Source organism: Micrasema longulum, unplaced genomic scaffold (genome assembly GCF_059751315.1).
Source record: "Micrasema longulum isolate JH-2025_06_02 unplaced genomic scaffold, ASM5975131v1 h1tg001613l, whole genome shotgun sequence".
In the NCBI taxonomy this organism is placed as follows: domain Eukaryota; kingdom Metazoa; phylum Arthropoda; class Insecta; order Trichoptera; family Brachycentridae; genus Micrasema; species Micrasema longulum.
Window position 1 is genome coordinate 171,733 of NW_028278794.1, and position 26,364 is coordinate 198,096.

Below are 26,364 nucleotides of genomic sequence, written 5' to 3' on the forward strand. Positions count from 1 at the left end.
CTCTATTAATTTGTTTTTTTTTTCAAAGGGTTTTTTTTATTCCTTTGTCTAAACTGATCTACACATTATATTTTTTGTTTTTAATTAATATGGATTAACACAGGTTTAGCCTCAAATCCATTATGTCAAATATCAATGCCATGTTGTACATTTATCAAATTTGTTTTTTATTTCAAATAAGCTCATTAAAATGTTCAAATCTGTACCAAAGAAGGCCGAAAATTTTTTTACTGAAAAATAGCAAGGTTGATCTAGAAATAGCATTTTATATATTAATTATAAATTTCACGGCTCTACGACCGTCCGTTAAAAGTTAAGATTTTGTATCAAGAGTCTTAAAAAGAGGCTCGAAATTAGCGTGGATGATCTATAAATGACGTTCGACATGAATATTATAAATTTTGTCTCTAAAATTCAGCGTTTAAAATATTGAGACTGTATCGAGTAGAGACCGAGTCAAATTTGGCTCATGCAATAGCACAGTTGACCTGGATTAAGCATTTCAAGCGTTAATTTTAAATTTCATGTCCTCCGAGTTGCCGTTAAATGTTCACGTTTGTGGCAAGGGGGACCGGGAATTTGAATTGAAAATAGCGCGATTGATTGAGAAATGTCATTTTTTATGGTGATTCTTGAACGTATTTTTCATTTTACAATAGAAATTCAATAAAATATGTGTATAAAATAGGTCTAATAAAATGTGATAAAAAATTTAATGCATAATGCATTTGTGTATTCGTAATATTGTATTATTTTTATACATGCATATATGGTATTTATAGTGTATTAATAAATTAATGGTATTTATGCATAATACTTTATAATATGATACCTAAAAGATTATTTAAACAACACTGCGTAAGATAAAAGTATAGGTAGGTGTATAAATTGCAGAGCTATTTATTTTGAATTATCGATTGATTTTATTTTATAAAACTCAGCACAGATTTCGTGTTTATTTAGAACACCGGCTCGTACCGTTCGTTCGCAATTAAATATTTATTTTTAAAATATTATTTGTAACCTGCGGGAATCGGTACAAATTTGATATGTTTTTTTAAAATCGACACACGTTTGAATTGTAATGGCTTAAGTGACTAAACTGATTATTTTATTTTTATATTCATGATTTATTAAACAAAAATTAAAATATAAACCGTTGTTTATTTCTAATGATTTTTACACCTCATACATTTTCAAAGACTCATACATTTTCAAAGACACAATTTCATACAATTAAGGGATGAAACTTTAAATAAACTATTTTTGGGCATTTACAAATGAATTAATGTACATAACTTTACAAAAATTTTCAACGTCACTTTTGTTAAAAAAAACTTTTGATATTTCCAATTAAAGTTTTTTCTTACACCTAGCATGAGTCTTTTTTGCACAATTTTTATTCTAAAACTCCTGATTCTCGATGATCGGGGGCTTAATATTGTAAGTTTGTAACTTTCTTCCGTACTATTCATATTTTATTTGACTAGAAGAGAAATACATAGAACAAAGATACGCAAATTTTCACAAGATTATTTCATAAATAAAATCTGCAAACACTACATTTGATAAGTGTCGATCCAAAATCCCCTCTAGAGGGAGTGTTGATATATCACTAAATTTCGGTGTTTTGTCGAGAAATAAAAAAAAGTGTAGTCATAAGTCATAATAACCTATGGTTATGTCCATAGAAAAAAGGTATATTCAATATTATGTCTACTCTATAAAAGATATCTGTAGTCTGTGGTCTATCATCACTTTTGATTTTGACGTCTCTATGTCGCTATTCGCTATTCGCTATCCCACGCGCTCAAGCTCAACTTTTTAAATTTTGACGTGTGGGTTTGATACAGATTGAGATTAATTTAGGATTCCTTTACCCATATTAAATTTGATTGTAATCATTCTTGTTTCTAGTAACTTTTATGTACATTGCTTTTGAGTGAGTAATTTTAATTAGATATAAATATACGTTTCTGTGTTTACTTTTTTTATTTAGAAAGTTTTTTTTTAAAATAAAAAAACCATAGCAGTGTTTTTTTAAAAAAAGCTTGTTTGTAAGAAAACACAATACAATACTTTTGATCAGGTGCAAACTTTGAAAAATGACACGATTCGATAATCTCCTTAAAACAATTTCTTCAAAATCTAGAATGTGCGTTTTTGAACGATACAAATATTATCCACATCTGCTAATTTCTTACTCAAAATTTCTTGTAAAAGTGTAGGTGAATTTGTTTTTAGTTCAACTTTGTACATGAAACCAAAAAAAGATAAATGTATTCCCAACAAACAGAATAATGTTATGATTTATGATCATTCATAACAAATATAAATAAATATGTTGTATTAAATAACACTATTTTCCAAGAAATAAATCCATTTTAATTGCTGCCTTACATTTGCAATTGATTTGATTTCAATCATGATTTATTTTAATAAATAAAAAACTGATAATCATCTCCGTCATCTCAAGTTTTACATCATTATTTGCATTTGACCTAAGATAACACGGTTGATCTTTTAACTATATCATGCTTCAGTTTAGAATAATAAATTCTATTTGTATTGACATATTGCCTTTGTTAGTGGCCATTTGTGCATTCAGAGATAAGTGCTAAAGCTGGATGAAATAAATCAGTATTAAGTCATTATTTGTATGTATCTCTCTATTCATTTTTGGGTATTTTTTCTTAAAATAATATTTCTGCAATGTTTAGACAACGCTGAAATTTACTCTAGGGATATTAAGATTAAAATCTACCACAACAAAGAAGGAAAACATTTTTAAGAAAAGTTAACAGATGGAGTTGAGAAAATGTGTATGTTTAAAATAGGCAGAATGATGAATGTTACAAGTGTATAAAATGGACGCTTAAACCAGCCAATGACAGGTCATAAGCCCTCTAAATGGCCAGAATTCCATTTTCCCTTTTCAATAATGTTTTCCCTCTCTGTTGCAATACATTAAAAATATGTATGTTTTTTTTGTGAACTTTTAAATCTATTTTTAAGAATGTTTTTATTTGAAAAATTCACAGGGTGGTGCCTAATACAAACTTAAAAGATAATAATCATAAATTTTATATTTGAAACACTCACTTTGTGGTTATTCATTGTAATAAAATAAATAAAAACAAAGTTGTTTTATCTTTATTAATTATTAAATGTTAAGTTGTTTTATCTTCTTTGACAACGTAGACTTAACTTAGTTAACCTTGATAAAGAAGCTTGTATAGCTTTGAAACCGGTCAGTAGGAAAAAAAAGTGGTTAAAAACAAAGTGGTTTTTATTTGTTTTATGATGATAATTATCATTATTTCCCTTTCTCTATCTTATAACGGACTGAGCCATGTTGGAGATGTAGATGGGGACTAACCTAACCATAGGGAAACATTACAGCTTTTATATTGCTTTTGTTATATAGATTCCCTGGAAAAATATGTGTGTATTTATAATAAATTAATAGTAAATGTATTCTGAATCGGGTTATGGTCCTGTGGCTAGTGTTGCGGACTCGCAGATCAGAGGTCCAAGGGTCGAACCTCACTCTACCCTAACTTGATTTCCATTTTCTAATAGTGAGTTATTTAAAACTCATTAAAAAAGGCCTCCAAAATTGATATATTTGTGTAAATTATAAGAACGCTAATATTTATTTTTTCCTTTAAAAAAATTAATAGTATAAAGAATTAGATGGACACAATATTTTAGAGTATATATTTTTATTTCTCTGTATTTTTATTAAAAACTTTTGTAGAATATAAATACTTGGCAGATTTATTGACGTATAGAAATTTTGTCCAACCAACATCTAAACTTTACTTATTCTGAATATTTAAAAAAGTTTTATGCATTTTTTGTACGCATTTCTTTATTGGTTTATGCATATTTTGATGTTAATTTGTACCATTTATTTTAGATGATATAATGGCAATTATTCGTTACTACGCTACCCCTGCGTTCAGTGACCATAAGAGAAATGAGATTTTGCAAAAGTTGAAAACTCTGAAAAATGGTGTCGAATCACTGCATGGAGAAATTTGTTATCATATTGAACTGGAGCAAGGATGCGATGTTTTAGACACTGAACAGCTTAAAACATTGAAATGGCTTTTGACATCACCATTGCATCCGGAGAATTTAATGTTCAACTCTTCATTCAATTCACTCCAAGACAATCAAGGACTACTTGAGTGCGGTCCAAGGTGAGTTTTATACTACAGTCAAACTCGGTTACAACGATCACGGAAATAGCGAGATCTTGGGTGTAATTTATTTATTTAAACGCCTTGTAGGCTTTTACATGTTTTACATATATTTATATAAAAATTATAGAACAGACATGTATTTTACACAATAGTATCCAAATTTTTTTATGAAGTAATGAGAAAATAATTAAAAATAAAAACTAATCTTACATATAGTACATACATGCATATATTCCAGTAGAGAGAACAGAATTTCACCTTTTCCCATCGGTTATATTAAAAGAATCTTAAAATTAGAAGAAGTTAGAAAAATAATAATTAAGAATATAGATATAAGTCAATAAAAGGTAGGTATACAATTTAAAATAACATAGTATTATTTTAGTATTTAAATTTGGAGATAATAAATTGATACACTGCGTTTTAAAATTCAAAAGTGTTATTTTAAATATATCCATATCATTTGCATATTCATTTGCAAATACATGAATTCTCCTTATAGGCGAGTGTGCACTGTAGTTTGTTGTAGATACATTTATATAGAAGAGTTTATTTAAACGAGTAATCCGGTAGGGCTTTGGCAAGTTAATTAGTTTTAAAAGTTCGGAACAGTCAAATACATGAGCAAACACTTATTAACATTTCAGTTCATGGTTTTCTTCATACATTTATTCTCTTTTATAACGAGCTTACTTCTCGGACATACCAAACAAAAATATTGTCAACAGTTCGAAAAATCTTCAGTTGTTTTTAAAACATAGTTTTCAAAATAAGAACCCAAGTAATAAAATCCAAACGGGCGACTTACCTAAAGGATCAATACCGCCGGGCCTCGGGATCAGATTATGTTTATGACAATGTAAGTGTCTACCTAATTATTTTTTTTTTGCTGACATTGAAAAAGTATCAGACATATGGTCGAAATTGCTGGTAAAAAATCAAAGCTTTTTGAATTCAGTAAGTACTGGCTCGGCACCTCATTACAATTTACAACTTTTTTGTAGTTTATGAATAACGTTTCGGGGTTTTTTAAAAAGTTTTTCATATATTTTTTAATGTTCTATTGCCAATGCATAATAAACATTACGAGTGAGTGACATCAGTTCTAGAGCAGATCAGTTAAAAAATAACCTTTGCATTTTAAACTTGTTTAGTAACAAGAGGAATTGGCTCTAAATTTGTGAAAAGTTGGCTATTATTATTAGTGAAATAGAATGTGGCGCGAAAAATGTGGAAGTGATTAAAAAGTTTTCTCTATCTTCACTCATAGTATCTACATTGTGGGAAAATAAGAATGTTTATTTATCTGCATTTAAAAACAATATCTCTGACATGAAAAATTTAGAATTTTAAAATTTTATGGCAAAAGGTATTGACAAAAAAGTATGTCTATATTAAATCCAATTGTGTAATTTTCTTTGGATTACAACTTTCAGTGCCATGTGTCATACTTTATATTTTCATGTGATGAGTATGTTTGTAGGCATTTAGTATAATGTTTTATGACAGTTTTTTGAAGTTATCCGTATAAATTACATATTCATGTGCTAATAATGTTCAATGGTGATTGCTTTTTTTTTTACAAACCTTTTTCTGGTATAATGAGTAACGCTTATAACAAGCAAACTCAGTCGGTCCCGTCTTCCTCGTATTAACCAAGTTCGACTGTATAATGTTTACTATAATGATCTAATAAATAATATTTATTAAATACTACAGCTGAAAACAGTATAATTAGGTATATTCATATCATATATCATCGTCATTACCTTTGCACACCTAATGTTGCATAGGGCACTGCATTGGTACACCAATCGTAGCGCATTTTTTGTAACATGACAGTAAGATGATCAGTCTTACGCTTCGGATGCCAGTCCTGTGCCACGATTATGAACGCTATCTTTATCGGTATATATCGAGACAGTATAAAGTAACAAAAATATTTATTTACCAAAATATGTATATTTGTATGAAGTATCTTCGTCGGTAAACTGTATTTGAACATATTTAGAAAAAAAAAATGAAAACACATTCAGTTTTTCATACAGAAAACTGAATTTTACTTTGTTAATAAAATTGAAGATAAATTTTAAATTCCTATTAGAATACGGATCCAAGAGCTATAAAATATTCTAGTTTTGAAACACCTTTTTGAATAATTATTTTATTTCAACTGTCAGGAATCGAACCCGAGACCTCTTGCATGATAGGCAAACACGCTGACCACTACACCACGAGACTGACATAAAAATATGAGTGAATAAAACTCTCGATGACTCAGATGATTTTGAGTTTTTAAATCTTTTTGATATCAGGCACTTGATGAGTTGAATTCTTATATATTTATATCTGTTGTGACATCATGCCTGTTTTTGCTGCACTGTGGTTTTGTTGCAGAATAATTATAAAATCCCATTTTGCATAAATAAGTATGAAAACGAAAATAAAACAATTATAGCCTGAATTGACACATTGTTGTACTCTTCTAACAAACTCGTCCTGGTATCATTTAATCTTTTTATTTTTGTTTCAAATCAGAGTGACTGATTAAATAAATTTATTTTCATAATCACTTGGGCTTAACCCTACTTTATCTGTCATGGAAAATAAATTCCGAACCCAGGAATTGTCCCAGGAATTGTTGGAAAACCCAGTTTTGTGAAAAAATTGCAAAAGATGTTACCTAGTATGTGAAATAATTCAGTCAGATGAATCTCTTCACAACAATAAAGGTTTCAGCTCTTGACTTGACTAAAATCAACAGATGGAAGAATTGAAGAAATATGGATGTTCACACATAGGCAAAATGGTGAATGTTACAGTGTGGCCACTTAAACCAGCCAATGACAGGTCATAAGACGTGTAAATGTCTAGACTTCCATATTCGCTTCTTTAGAATGTTCTCCATCCCTGTTATAATTTGTTAATATTGCAAAAGAACTGTTTTCGTAAATAATTATTGAATTTTTTTGCAGAACTTTATTTTTCTGTTCTGCGGTGTTCTGCTGAACATAGTTTGGCAAACCCTGAGATAGACTTTTAGTATTTTACTAATTGAGTCAGCATTCACTTCGTAACACTTCATTATAAATTATTATTTAAAAAAAAACTATTTTCATCAGTTTTAAATCACCCGTCGACGGAAGGAGTGCTCTCCCGAAACTGCAGTAGTGTTTTTATAAAACAATAAAATTGTGCAACACTAATAACAAAGTTTTATTTTCATAACAATTTATCAATATTTTATTCATATCCTCAATTATCCCCATATTATACCTTATCTCAAATACGTATTTCTTGTTCATGCATTGTGTTACACATAAAAAATATCCATGCATTCTGACATGTTTTTAAATTATGAATTAAATGAGTATCTCTACTTGCGTCTTTAAAAAAAACCTGTTTCAAATATTCGTAAATTAATTTTTTGAGGTATTATGATTGGAAAACCTAAAATAAATATAAAAACTGCTTTGTTTTTAGATTCAATTATTCCACCGCTGATTCCAGTAATGCCGTTCAAATTTGCAAAAATGTTGGACTTACGAGTGTCAAAAGAATAGAGGTGTCCAAACGTTTTCTAATTTCTTTGAATAAAGGTGTTTCATTTACTTCCGAACTATTGGAAGCCCTGTCTTCTAAACTGCATGATCGCATGACTCAGTGTGTCTATACACAAGACAACTTGCCATTGGAAAGTTTTGACGAAGGATTACCTAAGAATTTGGACCCGTGGTTTTATGTACCAATTCTGGAACATGGAAAAAACGCACTCATGGAAGTCAACAAAAAGTTTGGTTAGTTGTGAATCTACTATATTGTTTCTCAAAATTGTATAATTTTGTGTTGTTTTAATCCATGCACAAAATGAATATATTGACAACTTAACCTTTTCCTGCCTAAGGCATTAAAAAACTTTGTTTTAAATATTTTTTGTTATTTAGGTTTGGTTAGGGGTTGAATAAGACAAAATGTATTTTTTAATATTTTTATTATTATTTTATTCTAGTTTTATAACGATAGGGGTCCCTTCGGGCAGCAAGTATATGTTAAAAAATAAACACTAAGCAGTATTATGATTTTCATTCATATAATTATTATTATCATTGCAGCATAAATACGGGCCTTGATTCTATTTTCTTCAAACGTCACATTTTACATTGACATATTTTCTTCCTGAATACAGGCCAATGTACTCCTCTTTATCCTAGGCGAACATCATTGGGAACAGACATTTTATTAGTCTTTCTTCTCTTAATAGGATCATTGTTCAGATCTGATGTCGTGGTAATGACTTGTGCATTTGAGCCTGAATTTTTTAGGTCATCATTCCTTTGGTGATGGCTCTACGCATCTCCAACACATATAAATACTAATATAAAATCTACTGATAAATATTATAGTAAATGCAAAATTGTTGGGAAATATCACCGATATTGTTATTTACACCATTTTGAACCTATAAATCCCATCAGGCAGAAAATGATAAAAAAATATTACTAGTATTTAGATTTACGCTAATAACGCATTAATTGCAAGTCCCGTCAGGCAGGAAAGGGTTAGCATAAATATCAAAAAAACATGTTCACCAAAAATTTTATTTTCAAATAATTCCATCTTTTCATTTCCAGTTTTATAGCAGTTTTAATTCATTTAAATATTTTTTGTACCTGTGCTTTATCTCTGCTACATACACATTTTTTATTATATATTCAGTAATTTTCACATAAAAAAATTGTTAACATACTGTGGTTTTATTACTCAAAATATGACTTATGTTTTGTCATGTATTATGATGTTTGATTTTTCTTTACAAAATCGAAATAAATTTCCTGGAAACAATCTAGAACACTTTTTACCGTTGTCAGTGATAGTTTTAAGTTGTATTATGTACTATTGCATGTTGGAATTATTACAAAATTATCGATCTACTGGAGTTTTTAAAATATTTTTTAAAAATATTGTGGTCTTAGTTTTCTTTATTATTTTATTTTATTTAATTTACAATTTTTTTTACATTGTATATAATGTTTTGTTATTTGCGTTGCTTGTTTTTTTTTTGTGTTTATACTGATTATTATTTTTATAGGCTTAGCTTTTGATGATTGGGATATTGATTTTTACACTAATTTGTTCAAAAATAAACTCAAAAGAAATCCGACTAGTGTTGAATGCTTTGATTTAGCACAAAGTAACAGTGAACACTCGAGGCATTGGTTCTTTAAGGTATTAATTGATCTGCTTTTATATTACCTTTTCTAATTTGTTTTTATTTTTGTATATTTTTTTTATAATTTCAATCCTATAATTATTATTTATCTGATATCGTCGTCCATCTTTCAAAAAGGCGTACCTCGAATTTGTTAATTTTTTAGATGACTTTTTAAGAATTTGTTTGGAAAATTTTCACCTGTGAAAATAATCTTACTGTATTTTGCTGGGTTTTTTTCATTACTATTTTAAGACAGTGTGATGCCCATTTATTCCATAAATATAACTTCATTTTTATTAAAATATTCATAACTCAATTTTGACAAAAAACGAAATACGCGTTTTTGAAAGTTGGACAATGATAGTTGTATTTTCTCATAGTTAAATAAAAAAATATCTAAAATATTTGTTTGTGTAGTGTGCATTTAACTTCAACATTTATTTTTCAGGGAAAACTTGTTATGGATGGCATAGAATATGAAGAATCGTTGATAGATATGATCATGAAAACACAAAATTCTTCAAATCAGAATAATGTAATCAAATTTGGAGATAATAGCAGGTGAAAAATAACCCATTTACATATAACCACATTTTTAAAAACTTTTTAAGACTCATAATGGAAATAAAAGAATTAAAATAAATCTTCGTAAACATTTTCAGCGCCATTCGAGGATTTCGCCATGAAAAAATAAAACCGACGAATATTATAAATCCTTCCCTGATGGTATTAAAACAAGTGGATTCTGACATTATATTCACAGCTGAGACGCACAATATGCCTACAGCTGTGGCTCCTTTCAGTGGGGCCACTACCGGGACAGGGGGGCGCATCCGCGACGTGCAGGCTGTAGGCCGCGGGGGCCATACTGTGGCAGGGACGGTCGGCTACTGTGTAGGCAACCTCCATATCCCAGGTTAGTCTTATATTCACCACTGGTACGCTCAACATACCTACATCTGTGGGGCCACACCACGGCAGGGACGGCCGGCTACTGCACGGGCAACATTTGTATCTTGTTTGGTCAGTCTTTAATCACTGCTGAGACGCACAACATGCCTAAAACTGTGAGACCATACCGTGGCGGGGACGCCCGGCTACTGCGTGGGGAACATTCGTATCCCACGTCAATCTTATATTCACCGCTGAGACACTCACCATGGCGGGGTCAGCCGGCTACTGCTTGGGAAACCTTCGTATCTCAAGACAGTCTTATATTCGCGTTATGATGGAAATTATAAGCATTACCCAGAAACTGGTCTTATTTAGATAGATACCTTAATTGGCGGCCTCCGTGGTGTAGTGGTCAAGACGCTTGACTCACGCACGGGAAGGTTCCGGGTTCGATTCCCGGTGAGAACACAAAAATTAAAATGTGATTTTTCTCAAGCCTGGTTGTTCTGTAATGTAATTCACCACTGTAATTGGGCCTCCTGGCCTGTTGTGCAAAAAAAAAAAAAAATGAAATGAAAATGAAACAGAGTAGGAGAAACTGTTTATTTTTTTAAAGCTTTTTAAGGTCTATAACAATAACAAAGTGTCCAGTAAGATTAAACTTATCACTTGACACCCTGTTAACATTTACAACTTTATATTATTTCTATCTTTATGTTGTTTTGGCTGGATGCTTTCAAATTTCAAAATAGGATACAAATACATAAGTATTGTTTTTTTTTCTCTCTAGGGTATGATTTACCGTGGGAAGAAAAAGATTGGGAGTATCCTGAGAACTTTGCTTCTCCCTTGGAGATTATTATTGAAGCTAGTAATGGTGCTTCGGATTATGGGAACAAATTTGGTGAACCCGTAATAACAGGATTTGTGCAATCATATGGCTTGAAAAATGCAGATAATGAACGAGAAGAATTTGTCAAGCCAATTATGTTTAGTGGAGGCATTGGATACATGCCCAATAATATGATCAATAAACTAAAACCTAAACCTGGTAGGTTAACAAAATTTTCTCCTTTTTATATAAGTTTAGTGTGTAATTTACTAATAAAAAAATAATGAAGAGAAGGTGTTCAAGGTTCATAACTTGACTGTTTCTTTATGGATAAATGCTTGTGGCATAAAATACTCATGTTACTTCTTTTTATAGTGGGGTTTGTATTGACGAATCTAAAAGAGGTCAAAATGTGATTAAAGCAAGACGCTTGGCACAGTTGTTCCTTGGATCAAACTGAGGTGAATTACTGACTGAAACTAAACCCCCCCTCTCCCCCTCCAAGCTTGTGGGTTTGGTGGGGGTCAAACTCTCCATCCGCCGCGCCTCAGTCTGAGCTTTGAAATTTGGTCAGTGTATCAACTAGGTCAAGTTTAATACCATTTTCGTATAAACCAAAGATGAAGAATTCATTTTTGTAACCATTTTTTCAACCTATGATAGTAAAAAACAGAAAAATTTAATTATATGCTTTTTTGTTACTATCCAACTGTATAACTCAAAACCATATAACATTAGACATTTTTGCGATATTTATAAAATAAAAATAGCAACAAGTAGTTCCATTATTTGAATTGGGTTGTGGTCCCGTGGCTAGTGTTGCGGACTCACGGATCAGAGGTCCAAGGTTCGAAACCCACTCTATCCTAACTTGATTTCCATTTTCTAATAGTGAGTTATGTACAACTCGTTGAAAATGGTCACCGACATTGAAATATTTGGGTAGATTATAAGAACGCTAACATTTATTTTTCAAAATTAATTATTAATAATTAATTATTAATTAATTAATTAATTAAATTAATTAATTAAATTAAAATTAATTAATTAAAATTAATTATTAATAATTAATTAATTATTAATAATTATATTTATTATTAATAATTATATTTTAATAACATTCATCAGATTTTCAATATGATACAGGAAAAAATGATTCAAAGTTTGCGCGTAATTTGATGAAACAAGCATAGTCAGTCGGATCTCAACAGTACGTTTTCAAACACGCGCATCACTTACGATAGTTTTGTCTCTGGATAATTATTTTTAATTATTTATAATCTTTTTCATCAGTGTTTCAAAATGAGTGATAGCTAAATAGTGTGATAATTTTGCAGTCAACCAAGAATAAACAAAAAACCGGTAGATTATCTTCTCTGTCGTTCCTCAGTTCTGAGGGTTGTGATCATTGGTACTCTCACCAGCCATTCCTTTGACAAAGCGTTTCCACCCTTCACGGCTCTGCGCCCTCTCCACAGCTCCATATAGGGTCGCCCGTGACGCTGTTTTCACCTGGTCGATCCATCGAGCTGCAGCTCTGCCTCTGCTTCTTCGTCCTGGCACACTGCCCGTGATTATTATTTTCTCCAGATTTTCTGGGTCATGTCTAGCTATGTGTCCGAAGAACTACAGAATACGTTGATAGCATATGGCTGGTAGGCGAACTTTTAAGTTGAGTTCCTCCAGTGTGGAGACATTTGTTCTTCTGGCTGTCCATGGTATTCTCAGCATTTGACGCCAACATCACATTTCAAAGAAATTTATTCGCCCCTGCTCACGTGTTTTAATAGGTAGGTTATCAGATGTTTCTAATTTAATAAATGTACAATGCCATGTCGCCGTAGAAAACTGCATGTGTACAAGGCTTAAATGCTTTGATAATGTGAATGAAAGGCTAAGAATGCCACTTTACACACTGTGTAAATTTACCATTCTGCCTATATTTGAACATCTGTATTCCTAATTTTTTTGGGTATTTTGTTTTCTAATGTATTTATAAATTTAGTACTATAATATTTTATTCTCACTTTATTTCATTTTAGGTCATCTGGTAGTAAAAATAGGGGGCCCTGTGTACCGCATAGGAGTCGGGGGAGGGGCGGCATCTTCTGTCGCTGTACAGGGTGGCGAGGAGGGAGGGGAGGGAGGGAGCAGGGTGGCACTAGATTTCGGGGCCGTGCAGCGCGGGGATGCAGAGATGGGCAACAGGCTAAACAGGGCTGTCCGCGCCTGTCTAGAGGCTTCCACTAATCCTATACTGGGTATGTATCCTGTACTTGAACGCTACATTTAGAATGTGTAAAAACTAAAGGAATTATTTATTATGTATGCATTTCATATTGATTTGGGAAACTAAAAGAAAAGGCAACGAATTCTGCACTATATACAACTTCTGCTCTCGGGAACGTGAAACAGCAGAATTGGAAATGTTTAGGTGGTCGACAGAAGTATAAAAAAATGTACACATTAAACGCTATTAATTTCCTTTGACCCCAAGCTCAACTCAATTGATTGTATTGAAAGGCGTTATACGAAGCAAAAGCTTGTGATTTGCACTATATGATAGAGACAAACAAGTTTTACTTGGGAAAATTGATAACTTAGAAGTTTTTGATATACCTGATTTTACACAAATTTATTTCGCTATTTTTACCACTTCAATTTTGTAAAAAATATGTTAATCCAGTGCCTCAGGCCAACCCTTTCATAAATAAAAATATTTTTCATTCCGATAGTTGGCTGGGGACTGGTCTTTGGTTACCTCATTAAAATTTTATAACATTTATTTATATTTACATTTTTCGACGTACGTAGAAAGTCTTGTATCTATGTATAAATTTACATTATTTGTAATTGCGCCGTGACCGACTGCGGCACGGTGCAACTTCATTAATAAAACCTGACCACCTTTTGTGAAAAAAATATTCAGTTCTTCTACACTACCTTTTATTAAGTCAAATCCACGAGCGTCCACCTCTACTCTATTCCACTCTTCTCCAGGCTCTGAGGATCGTTGAGTGCTCCATCCCTGCAGCCCTGATCTTAATTATGTCTAGAACCTGGCCGACGGTGTTTTCTGCTTGCAGACTGTTGTGTAAGCCAGACTCTAGATGTGGTTAATTTGCAGGCTAAGTGAAGAGATTCTGCACTGCAGGCCTTCAAAATGGACGTCTGCGCGACTGCACCTGACTACGATCTTTCCCTGATAACGGAAGTCACCCTCTTTTAGGGGTAAAACAACGAAGGGAAAGGTCATAGCCAGGCGTACGGTCCCTTTATTTGTTTCCCCACGGATCATAGGGTCCCGCTGTCGCTAGCAAAGCGCCGCTCAGGTTCCGGATTTACAAACGGAAACTGGAGCAGTAATCAGACCGGTGTTTTTTCGTTAGCCGAGTGGCCCCCCAGCACCCTTCTGTAATGCATAATGCAACTTACATATCTAAAAAAATATGTATAAGTATCGTAAACTATTGTTATAGGAGGAAATTTTGGTCTAATGTAAATGTAATTAATATTGTGGTTTTCCAGCAATTCATGATCAAGGTGCAGGTGGTAATGGTAACGTGCTGAAGGAGTTAGTAGAACCAGAAGGAGCTGTTATCTACACTAAGGAGTTTAAGCTCGGGGACCCGACCATCACTGTAATGGAACTATGGGGAGCGGAATACCAGGAAAACAATGCTCTGCTCTGTGATAAGGGAGACAGGAAGCTTTTGGAAGGTAGGATTGACAGTAGAATAGAAATACTATACTTTGTTTCAATTTGTAACAAAACAGTATGTAGCAAACTGCTTTATCAGTAACTATGTATTTGTTATTATTTATTTTGATAAAAATATCTACATACTAATATACATATCTTCGTTGCACCGGCAATATCTGTTAATTACTATTCTGAAATTATTTAAGGACATAATTTAAAAATGTACCTTTTGATTAAGGATTGTTTTTTACATAATTTGTTATTGATAACCAAAAGGAAAAATATGTAATTTTATTTAGAAAAAATATTTATGTATGTTTCATTGAAAAAAAGTTTGTGTAATCTTAATGAGAAATTAAAAATTCTTTTGAAAATTAGAAATCCTTAACTGATCTTGGGCAGTGGGCCAATTACAGATTTATCTTGTTTTGATCAATGGCAGGATAATTTGAGTAGTTCACAAAGTCGACACCAGTTAGTGCTACTGTAAATGTAGACCTTTGTGTATGTTTGTGTGATTTGTCAAAACTTTGTTTACGTATTTTTCTCACATTTTTAAACTCATTACGACGCCTTCACTATGTGTTGTACTGCGATGCTCTTTAAGGACAACGGGGCATTGTTTTCCTAGCAATATAAAAAGAAGAGAGATGTGGCTGGTAAAAATACGTCGAGTTAAATTTAAACCAACACCTTATTCAAGAGTATGTAAAAATCACTTCATGAAGTCTGATTATGTGATACCCTTGGATTCTGTTAGTAAAAACCGTAAGTACCTATTTGTTGTGATTTGATACTTTAGCAGAAAAAATCTAATAAAATGATCATTGCCCATAATATATTTCATTGTGGTAGAATTCTACATATGCCTACCTCATTTTTTTGTTTTACAGCTACACCCAGGTTGAAAAAAGTTGCTGAACCAAGCCAGTTTGCATGGACCAAACCTCAACCTCAGAGCGAGCCAGTAGAAGATTGCACTCAAAGAATATTATACATTTAAATGCATCAAACCACACTGACTCAGTTGAAGATATCTTGCAACCTGTAGTGTTTTCTGATGAACTACCAATAAATAATGTAGTAACAATAGTCTTTCCGAAAATATGTTTCGGTGATGAAATTATCAATTTCCACAAAGTTATCATTGCGGTCATAGGCAGCCAATCTGGAAATATAATAACCATAAATAATGAGTTCATTATAAACAAGCAACTTCAAACCAATAATTATTACAAATACAACACGATTAATATTTTTTTAAATAGAAATATAAGAATAAGGTTATGTTCCAATCACTAAGCTTACCTTTCGATTAAAGCTTCCTTCTTGCCAGCATATTTTGCATTTCTGTTCTTTAATTCTTTTTTCAACTCATAAATAGTTCAGCTCCCATATTTATCTAACATTTTTAGTAAAATTAATGAATATAAAAAAAATAGCACACAACACAACCGTAAATGATATTTGACAGGTCTACATTTACACCAGCGCTCCAAGCGAAAAAATTAGCGTGCCTTGTTGCCATTAATGCTTGCGGGTAAATTTTCAGCGCAGTAATAGTTTTTCAACTCAAGATGAAAAAAGTTTTTGCTCTCTCTTCAATCAGTGAGGATCAACACGTATTTTTGTGATTTTTTAGCTTTTATGAATGTTAGATGTTTGAATATGTTAAGGTTTATTTATTTTATTTGAACAATCACAATGACCTCACAAAACTAAATAAATCCTGTACAATATTTTTACTGTTGTAATTTAAAGATATCCATAAAATGTTTTCTTGTTATTTTATTTTCTATTATATTAATTATATGTAGTTTAAATTGATAAACCATAGTTTAGTAAAATGTTGCAAAATAAAACTATTAGATTTTATTAGATAACTTTGCTTTTGCTGTTTTCCTGTAGGTGTCAAATTAGTGGTCGGAATAAATAGATTCCCAAGTTATAAGTTTAAATGCCCAAGTTTATTACACATCATGAAATAAACTTGGGCATCTGTCAACATAATCTCATAGAAAAATTAGTCGAATTGTGTCAGCATCATAAAGTTGTTCTCAATTGAAAATGTTTTAAATGGCACCAGCTCGGCGTGGTGTATTAAGAGCTGTTAAAACCGAGTGAAACAATCAGAGGCAATCGTTATCGAACTTAATGAATGCGTTTGAGACAGTGTTTTGTAGAAGGAAAAAAAATTAGCCTGTAAGTCTATAGAAGCGGAGTTTAACACGAGCTCCAATTCCAACCACTTTCGGTCTCATAAGACAATTTATAAAAATAATCACTTTCCAAATTGAAACACAAACCATATTCTCTGGCTGTATTGTTTTGCCGCCATTTTGTTATGTCTCTTGGTTATGATTAGCAGTTAATCACAGAAAAGAGCTTTGAGTAGTTTGCCCAGACACTTACTCGCCGAATTGCGCTACTTGGCGGTGGTGAAATAGATTTTAGGTTTTACTCGACGAGTAGTTCTAATCAAGACCTTTCTCAGAGGTTGTGAAATAGGCCTTGAATGTCAGTTCTTAATTTTGAAAATCTATTTGTATTTTTGAACCAATTTTCCTTTTATCATTTCAGACATTTGCAACAGAGAAAGATGTCCAGTTTCTTTTGTAGGAGAAGTAACTGATGATGGAAATGTTAAATTGATAGAAGATTTTATGGAAAATTCAAAGAACAGTAACAGTTGTGATCTCCCTTTCAACCTAAATTTAGAAGCAGTACTAGGTAAATTGCTTACATTTTTAAATTTAACGAAATAGATATATTTACCAAAAATATTAAATTTATCAAAACTGCCATAGGTAATAAATTGTCTTTGTCCGCATCCTCCTCTCCGTTGTTCTCTATCCCTGAACATATATAAGTTTTATAGTGAGAAGATATTTTAATATAATTATGTATCCCCGTACTGCGGGCCAACTGTTTGTGACACCTGATTTTTTATAATCCGAATCATTTCTATTAAACTTATATGTTATTCTTATTTATATATTATGTTGGTGCATATAATATGCATTTGTGTGTTCGTTTTGAATCAACGTTCGCGTATTGTCAAACCTTATTTTATTGTTGTCATTATTTCGTATTTACTGCATTTTGTGGTTACCTACTGTATTGTATAGGACTCGTCGCACATTATTTATTCGACGTGTATCAGTTAAATTTGAAAAATAAAATGCTTTTTTTTTTTTTTTTCAGAATACGGTTTTGAAATTTAACATACTTAAAAAAAAAATTTAAAAAAACAATTTATATCATTTCGTCATTTGAATTTTAACAAAAAGGTTTCTAACTTTTTACTAAGCTCTTTATTGTACCATTTTCAATACAATTTACAAGTTTTAAGCAAATATATTATTTTCATACTTCGGCACCCATACACACGCACCCTCTCCTCATTCATTCCCACACGCACATGTATCCTCTCCCTCATTCATTCACGCATACACACATTCACATACACATGAATACAAACGTCACACAAATACAATTACTAAACTTATTTTCTTATATATTATGTGTCATTATATTTACAGTGGATTTTTTTAATTGGCTTTAGTATTGTTAAGATTTTTCTAATTATTTTGTTTATGTAATAGCTGTGAAAATCCCAAATAAAATAAAATAAATAAATAAATGGTGTTATTTTTTGTATTAATTTATATAATATTGATAATTAATTTTCTCCTCAGGTAATATGCCCAGAAAAGTTTTCAATCTGTCCAACGTTTCTACTGTGCCAAGTGCTCTGGTGCTGCCATCATTGTTGACTGTTCAAGATGCTCTTGAAAGAGTGCTCAGATTAGTTTCAGTTGGCAGTAAACGGTACCTAACAAACAAGGTACTTTTCTTAGATTATTGTAAAATATTATCTTCAATGTTTTCTTTCTGCAAAACAAATTTGCACCACTAATTAAATACTGTGCATTTGCATATAATATATTTGTTTAATAGATTGCTATTGAACTGGCATAACACATACATAAGTTTCCTGTACAATATTATGTCTCTAACTTAAGAATGTAAAGTTACTGATTTATTTTATAAAAATAAATCTTTATAGGTGGACAGATGTGTGACAGGTCTTGTTGGCCAGCAGCAATGCATCGGCCCTCTGCACACCCCCCTAGCAGACTATGCGATCATGGCTCTGTCATACTCCGGTACGGTGGGTGCTGCTACTTCCATCGGCAGCCAGTCCCTCAAGGGACTTGTTCGGCCTGATGTTGGGGCCAGGATGACTGTTGGAGAGGCACTAACTAACTTGGTAAGAAAGTCGATGAGAGACGTTTGATCGGTACCATCTATGAAAAGTTGCTCAAACCACTACACAACATAATCGCAAAAATTGGCAATTAAATCATTTTCACTTCATCTCACCGCTTTTCAAACATCTGAATATTTTGTTTGGTGTATTGTGAAGTATAAATAAATTCCATTTTTTCAGGTGTTTGCCGGAATAAGTTCCCTGCGTGATGTGAAGTGCTCTGGTAACTGGATGTGGAGTGGTAAAACAGGAACTGATGGTGGAAAGTTAGCGGTGGCTTGTCAGGCAATGTGTTCACTGATGGCTGAGCTCGGGATCGCTGTAGATGGCGGAAAAGATTCTTTATCTATGGCAGCTAGAGTGGGAAGAGAGAAGGGTAATTTTTCATTTGTCGAATTAAATTCTTCTAAAATATTAGTCAACGTAATTTTAAATGACTATATGATTATTTATTCTAGTTAAATCCCCCGGTACATTAGTTGTATCTGCCTATGCACCCTGTCCTGATATAACAATAAAAGTTGATGCATATTTCAAAAAAGAAGGTTCCACCATAATTTGGATACCCATTTCTCCGGGAAAATATAGGTATGGTACATTTTTTAATGGACATTATCATGTAATATAGTTAAATTAATATTAAAATGCGTCTTACTCTATGAATCGGAATAGTAAATAATGGGAAATTGCTTTTCAAATTAAGTTTTTAAAGTAAAGCTGATTTAACAAATGATGAATATAAAATATTTATTTTAGATTGGGAGGCACAGCGTTAGCCCAATGTTACAAGCAACAGGGGGACACTTTTCCAGATGTTGATGACCCAGAATTATTAAAGAATGTTTTTAATGTAACTCAAATTCTCTTGAAAGGTAAAACTTATTGAAAAATACAAATGATTGTATTTGATACTCTTTTTTCTTCTATTTATTTATATTGAACTTTTATAATTTTTATAGAGGATAAAATTATTTCGGGACACGATATAAGTGATGGTGGTTTCATCACATGTCTTCTCGAAATGGCTTTTGCTGGATTGAAAGGAATAAATATTAATCTCAATCTCCCGGAAGTTGATTGTATCGAAGCATTATTCAATGAAGAACTAGGACTCATATTAGAAATCAATCCCGAGAATGTGAAACATTGTATGGAACTTTATTCATCAAAGAATGTCCAATGTCATAACATTGGTTCAACTTCTGGCTGCGGTATGAAATCTCAGCTTCAAATTGCTTTCAATGGTAAACATGTTCTTGATTCTTGGCTCTATGACATTTTTAAAATATGGGAAGAGACAAGTTACCAATTGGAATTACTTCAAGCTAATTCAGAATGTGTTCGGGAGGAATGGGAAGGTTTGTGCATTCATTACTATTTATTTTTAATTCCTTTTGTAAATTTTTATAATGAATTCAAATATATATTATCTTTGGAATCCTATATTATATCATTAAAAATAGTATATGGTTTACAACTTTGCGTCTGCCATTTTTTTTCGGAAATTCAAGGCCTTATTGTAAAAAACTGGTTATACATTTATAATTCAAAGTATTGTTCATCGCTTGAGCCGCTACTTTCTCCCATCTTTCAAGCAGCGTACGAATCCCGCGTTGAGAAAACTGGTCATTTTTTTAAGCAATCCACAAATCGGTCCAATTTTTTACTTCTTCATAAGACCGAAAGTGCTGGTCAGCCAGGCCATGTGCCATTGATCTAAACAAGCGATAGTCAGAGGGAGCAATGTCTGGAGAATACAGCAGATGGGGTAGGGCTTCCCATTTCAACATTTCCAAGTATTTCTTGACCACTTTCACAACGTGGGGTCAAGCATTGTCATGCTGCAAAATTTTTATTGTGTTTATCTTTTTTATACCCAATTTTCTTGCTTCTAAATTATTCTCATAATTTTGAGGCATTTTAAAATTGCTTTTTGAGTCACTCCTAATGATTGTGCCAACTCTTCTTGACTTCGACACTAATCTATAATCGGAATATGAGAGTATGGATGAATGCAAAAACACGTCATAATAAGCGTGGGTGGTAACGTCTGGTATAAACAGGGTTGACACTACATTATAAGAATTTTAAAAAATAAAATAATTAGTCTAGAAATGATAAAATTATTTCTTGACAAAATCAAAAATGATTAATATTTCAATAATATTGATAATGAAACTGTCTTTCAAGCTTAACCATATTTATATTTAATTAAATCTATTGTATGTAATGTATTTATATTTATAATTAATATTTATTCAGGACTGAAGTTAAGAACTGGGCCTACATATAACATAAGCTTTGAATCTGAACTTGTTTTACAAAAGTCTACATCTCCTATCAGGGTTGCTGTTATAAGAGAAGAAGGTAATATTTTTTTTTCACATTTAATAACTTATGCCAGAATTCTATAACAATTCTCTTTGAAATATTAATTTGTTTACACAGGCACTAACGGAGATCGTGAAATGATTTATTCTTTAATGAAGGCTCAGTTTGAAGTATATGACATCACAATGTATGATTTATTGAATGATTTGATTACTCTGAATAAGTTCCAAGGAGTCATATTTCCAGGAGGATTTAGTTATGCAGGTTTGTTTCAAGTTATTTTTATCTACGTGTATTTGAAACATTTTCTCAGTGAAAGTTCATAGTGATTAATTTTTTTTTTCTTATTAAATGACAGATTAATATATAATATTTTACGTAACCCATAAATCATAATATTTAAATAATTATTTCCTAAAAATACATTCAGAAAACACATTTAACTACTTGCTTGAATTCCGCAGCCTCAATTAAAGTGTTAATGTGTTGATTATTGAAATTGTTTTTTTATTGATTAAGTGTATTTATTTTAAGCTGTCTAATAAATTGATCTCTATCATTAGTAGGTTACGAATTGGTCACTGTAGCACAAATAGCCATCTGTTCAAAAACAATGTTGTGGGAAGTGAATGTGGTCAGGATCACGAGACTCCAGATCACATATTCTTTGGTTGTTCATTAAGAGACAGATATAGTATGTACTCCACCCCTTACCCTATTAACATATCATCTCCATCCTTGATCCTGAAATTATCTATCATATAGAAAGATTCTTGTTAGAAAATGAGATAAATTTTTAGGTTTCATTAGCTTTTTTCATTTTTACACAATTATATTCTTAATGCTATGTATATTATATTTTACCCCTGGCATATATCATCTTAGGATGGATGCCTAATAAAATAAAATAAAATAAGTGTATTTATTTATGTTTATTTCTCGGTCATAAAAATAATTTTGATTTCAGATACCCTCGGTTCAGCAAAAGGTTGGGCAGCCAGCATTCTTTTCAATTCAAAGCTAAATGCGCAGTTTAATAATTTTGCTCATGTTCGTAAAAATACATTCTCTTTGGGAGTTTGTAATGGCTGTCAACTAATGGCACTGTTGGGTTGGATTGATCCTAGAAACAATGATTTGTCTAGTGCCAATAAACAATCTGAAATATTCCTGCAACATAATAAATCTGAAAGGTATTTTTTCATAATTTATTTAGATTAAATAACATTAAAAAATATAATTGAAAATTATTTGTGTTTGCTATTTTATTTATTTATTTAATTGACGGACTTATGCAGTCCATTCTAACGATGATAAATACAATTTCTTATAATACAGGTACTAAAAAAATTAAATATAACTAAATAAAATTAAAGCTAGGACGAAAAAAATAATAATTACTACCTCAAGACAAGATCCGGTCTATCTTAGAGATTATGCACATATATTATTTGACGGGCTCTTACTGCATCAACTAAGATGTTGCATTTCTACACAGGTGTTCCGGGATTGTTTTCCAATGAGATCATAATAAGTTTTTTGCTGTAATTTATTATTTTCAGTGGTCTCCTGGCCTGCTACGGCTGTATATTGTTTTTTAACACAAAAGCGTTAAGTTTTGATTCATTACAACTGACATTTAAAATTTCTATCCCATATTGATTTTCACTTTATTAATCAGATAAATACAGTTGTTCATAATTTTCCTCCATGTTTGTGTATTATTTCAAAATGAATGAAAGGTTTATTTAGGTGGATATAAATTAAAAAGATATTTGTAATGTAATGTAAATATGTATATTTGTAATTTAGATAGTTGTACAAATAAAGTTTGACTGTTTTATTTATTATTTATAATAATAATATCTTGTCGGTGGTCAACCAATCACCATTATTGTAGTCAGTAAAAATATGCTTATAAGTGTAGGCACAAGTTTTATTTTTTTCTTTTTATAAAGAAATAGCAAAAACAGAATAATTAACAACCATACTCATTATTTTCAGATTTGAATGTCGTTGGTCGTGTGTATCAGTAGCGGAGAGTAAAGGTTCCTTGGTCTGGTTAGCTGAAATGGAGGCATCATCCCTGGGAGTCTGGGTGGCGCACGGGGAAGGCCAATTTACTTTCAAAGATCCTTCAACTCTCCAGAAATTGAACGAAAATGGCCAAATCTGTTTGCAGTATGTTGATGACAATGGAAAACCCACACAAAAATATCCTATGAATCCAAATGGAAGTCCTCGTAAGCTTATTACATATATATATATATACTATAATTAGAGATACGTGTGAAATAGAGAATATTGTGCGATGGAGCAGGATGAGCAGTGACAGACTCGTGTGCGCTGCAGCCAATGAAATCCCATCTAGGCAACGTCCGCCTGGAAGATCACCTAAGAGACGGAGGAGCAGTTTGACCTCAGCATCTCAGGAGAACAACTAGCTTTCTGTAACACAGATCTTTAGATCTCTTAAAAGATGTTGAAGTATTTGACTTATACTTTTCAAACTAAATCTAAGGCTTACTAAATCCTGAATAAATAAATATAAACTAATTGTTATATTTAACTGAAAGTTTTAGCTAAAATTATCAGAGTTTATTCAAAATATAAAATTGTATTATGTCTATTGATCATTGTATTATTTTTGAATTGCGGTAAAACCTAATAAAATTTTTTAGTTGGTGTTGCGGGAATTTCTTCAAAGGATGGTAGGCACTTGGCAATGATGCCCCACCCAGAAAGGTGCACACTTAACTGGCAGTGGCCTTACTGTCCAGAAACTATCAGAAGGAACATGAAGAATTCTTCTCCGTGGCAAAGAATGTTTTACAATGCATTTGTTTGGGCCAACAAAAACAAATAAAATAAAAATTCATAACCCACCCATACAAAATATTATCCACTTGAAATATTCTGTTATAATAAATTTTCAGAGAATTTACATACAATATTATTATTATTATAAATATTTTTTTCACTATATTTGATTCAAGTTATATTGGTGCATATTAGAGAGTATCATCATCATCATCATTCCCTTTCCGCACCTAATGGTGCATGGGGCACTGCATTGGTACACCAATCACAGCTTATCTTGATCATTTTTTTGGCACACGGAGGAAAGATGATCAGACTTAAGCTTCAGGTACCGTAAAAGCATACAACTTGAGACAGTCTTTGTTTCATTTTAACACAAATTTGAGTCTATGTTTCAAGTCACAGAAGCATACCACATGTGTGGAAATATTAATATCCTTCAATTTCTTTTTTTGTTCCAATTTACCTGCAAATTATTGCAAACATGAGACACAATTTCGTAGTTTCCCATGTTGCATTTTACTCCTTTAACCATGAGACAATAAAAATCAAAAAATATTTAGTTTCCACAAATAATATTGTAAATATGTCATGCACAATTAGAGAATTTAAATAAAACAAATTTCCAGCTTTAAAAAGCGTGATATTATTTGAACCGTTTACGTCATCAAATAATTTTAAAAAATCATATCAAAAACGAATTAAACCTCTTTCAAAAACCGTATAAAAAAAACAAATTTAAAACTCAAAATTGAGACTGTGTAATTTGAGACATGTATAATGCTAGAACAATAAACAAATATTAAAATGCATACACTATCTTCACAGTCTGTACTTTTCTCTAATAGAATAACTACTGTAGTTGTACCTAATTATAAAATAATTGAGTTTTCTCCTAATTTTTAAACATAACTATCAGTAAGGCGCGCGCAGCCACCATACGGGCTGGGCGTGAAATATAGTTCCTCTCCAACCGTAGCTTATAATCTTATAATAAATTTGAAAAAAAGTTGTTATATGTTAGAAAACAATGAGTTAATGTTATAGAGTTTTGAGGCATATGCAATTCAGAAATATATTTGAATTAAAAATCAATGTCAATTTCTCAACAAATAATAATTTGTCTAAATTTCCTCTTGACAGCAATTATACACTCACAAGCAAAAACTTTGGAAGGACACTGCCAGTGCTGCCAGAGTAGCAATGATACCACATGTAATATTATGTGCCGCGGAAATTTCGTCTCAAATTACATTCAAGTCTCATGTTGTATGCTTTTACGGTACCAGTCCAGGGCGTCCAGGGACTATGAAATATTCTAGTGTGAAAACACCCTTTTAAATTTAAAAAGGCGGCCTCCATGGTGCAGTGGTCAAGACCCTTGACTCACGCACGGAAGGTTCTGGGTTCGATTCCCGGTGAGAACACAAAAAAAAAGTGATTTTTCTCAAGCCTGGGTGTCCTGTGATGTAATTCACCACTGTAATTGGGCCTCCTGGCCTGTTGTGGTGCAAAAAAAAAACCATTAGCTGGTTGGTCCTGTATAATAAATGAATATTTCATATCAACCATGTCGGGAATCGAACCCAAGACCTCTTGAATGGTAGCGAAAAAATGGCAAACGCACTGACCACTACACCACGTGTGAGTAATTTATATTACTCTATTAGTGAGCCACCAAAATTAAAATTTATAACTCACCAATCTCTTTAGAATTAATTGAATTTACAAAACAGATTGTTATTTTTATCATTTCCATTTGTATACTTACATAGTATATTGCATTACATTTACAGTATATTACATTCCATGTATATATATATATACACATAGTATAAACGTACACGTTCACGTGTTTATGCTTTAATAATAATTAATAGAAATTTATGGTTGGATATTATTCATTTACATTTATTAAACATTCCTAAAATAATATTTGAATTTGTTTTTACATCTAATTTTATAGATTATTACAATATATCTACTGCCTATGCCTATCTATCAATCTATTGCCAGTGTAACTAACCTGACCCCAAACTTACCTTTCCGTTCTATCTAGTACTGTTTGTTTGATATAAATTCCAGATA

At 31.8% G+C, this 26,364-nt stretch overlaps 1 protein-coding gene and 1 long non-coding RNA gene across 6 annotated transcripts; one reads left to right on the forward strand and one right to left on the reverse strand.

Annotated features, from left to right (window-relative positions):
* The first annotated feature begins 1,718 nt into the window (after positions 1-1,718).
* Positions 1,719-24,402, forward strand: Pfas (phosphoribosylformylglycinamidine synthase). Of its 5 annotated transcripts, none has more exons than XM_088236851.1 (21): positions 1,719-1,942; positions 3,923-4,208; positions 7,695-8,008; positions 9,301-9,437; positions 9,872-9,984; positions 10,086-10,339; positions 11,108-11,368; positions 13,192-13,410; positions 14,678-14,869; positions 17,433-17,582; positions 18,551-18,699; positions 18,922-19,125; positions 19,306-19,501; positions 19,584-19,713; positions 19,882-19,997; positions 20,085-20,483; positions 21,388-21,492; positions 21,574-21,720; positions 22,424-22,649; positions 23,461-23,699; positions 24,138-24,402. In XM_088236851.1, the coding sequence occupies exons 2-21, from the start codon at positions 3,931-3,933 to the stop codon at positions 24,320-24,322; spliced, it is 4,014 nt and encodes a 1,337-aa protein (XP_088092977.1). In that variant the 5' UTR covers positions 1,719-1,942; positions 3,923-3,930; the 3' UTR covers positions 24,323-24,402. The 5 variants fall into 5 exon arrangements, with proteins under 5 accessions (XP_088092977.1, XP_088092980.1, XP_088092978.1 ...); XM_088236854.1 differs by having other exon boundaries at positions 1,873-1,897; XM_088236852.1 differs by lacking the exon at positions 1,719-1,942 and adding an exon at positions 2,576-2,657.
* On the reverse strand, positions 14,902-16,367 carry LOC148274622 (uncharacterized). The gene is made up of 2 exons (XR_015824249.1): positions 16,161-16,367; positions 14,902-16,020 (listed from the first exon to the last, which is right to left on the reverse strand). It is a non-coding gene; the product is annotated as an uncharacterized LOC148274622 (long non-coding RNA).
* Positions 24,403-26,364: the final 1,962 nt, after the last annotated feature.

What these genes read in the sequence shown, in the direction of transcription:
- Pfas (XM_088236851.1), top strand. Translation starts at nt 3,931, where the DNA reads ATGGCAATTATTCGTTACTACGCTACCCCTGCGTTCAGTGACCATAAG. An exon ending in TAAACTAAAACCTAAACCTG is followed by an intron (nt 11,369 to 13,191) that starts GTAGGTTAACAA and finishes ATTTCATTTTAG; the next exon opens with GTCATCTGGTAGTAAAAATA. An exon ending in AGACAGGAAGCTTTTGGAAG is followed by an intron (nt 14,870 to 17,432) that starts GTAGGATTGACA and finishes TTATCATTTCAG; the next exon opens with ACATTTGCAACAGAGAAAGA.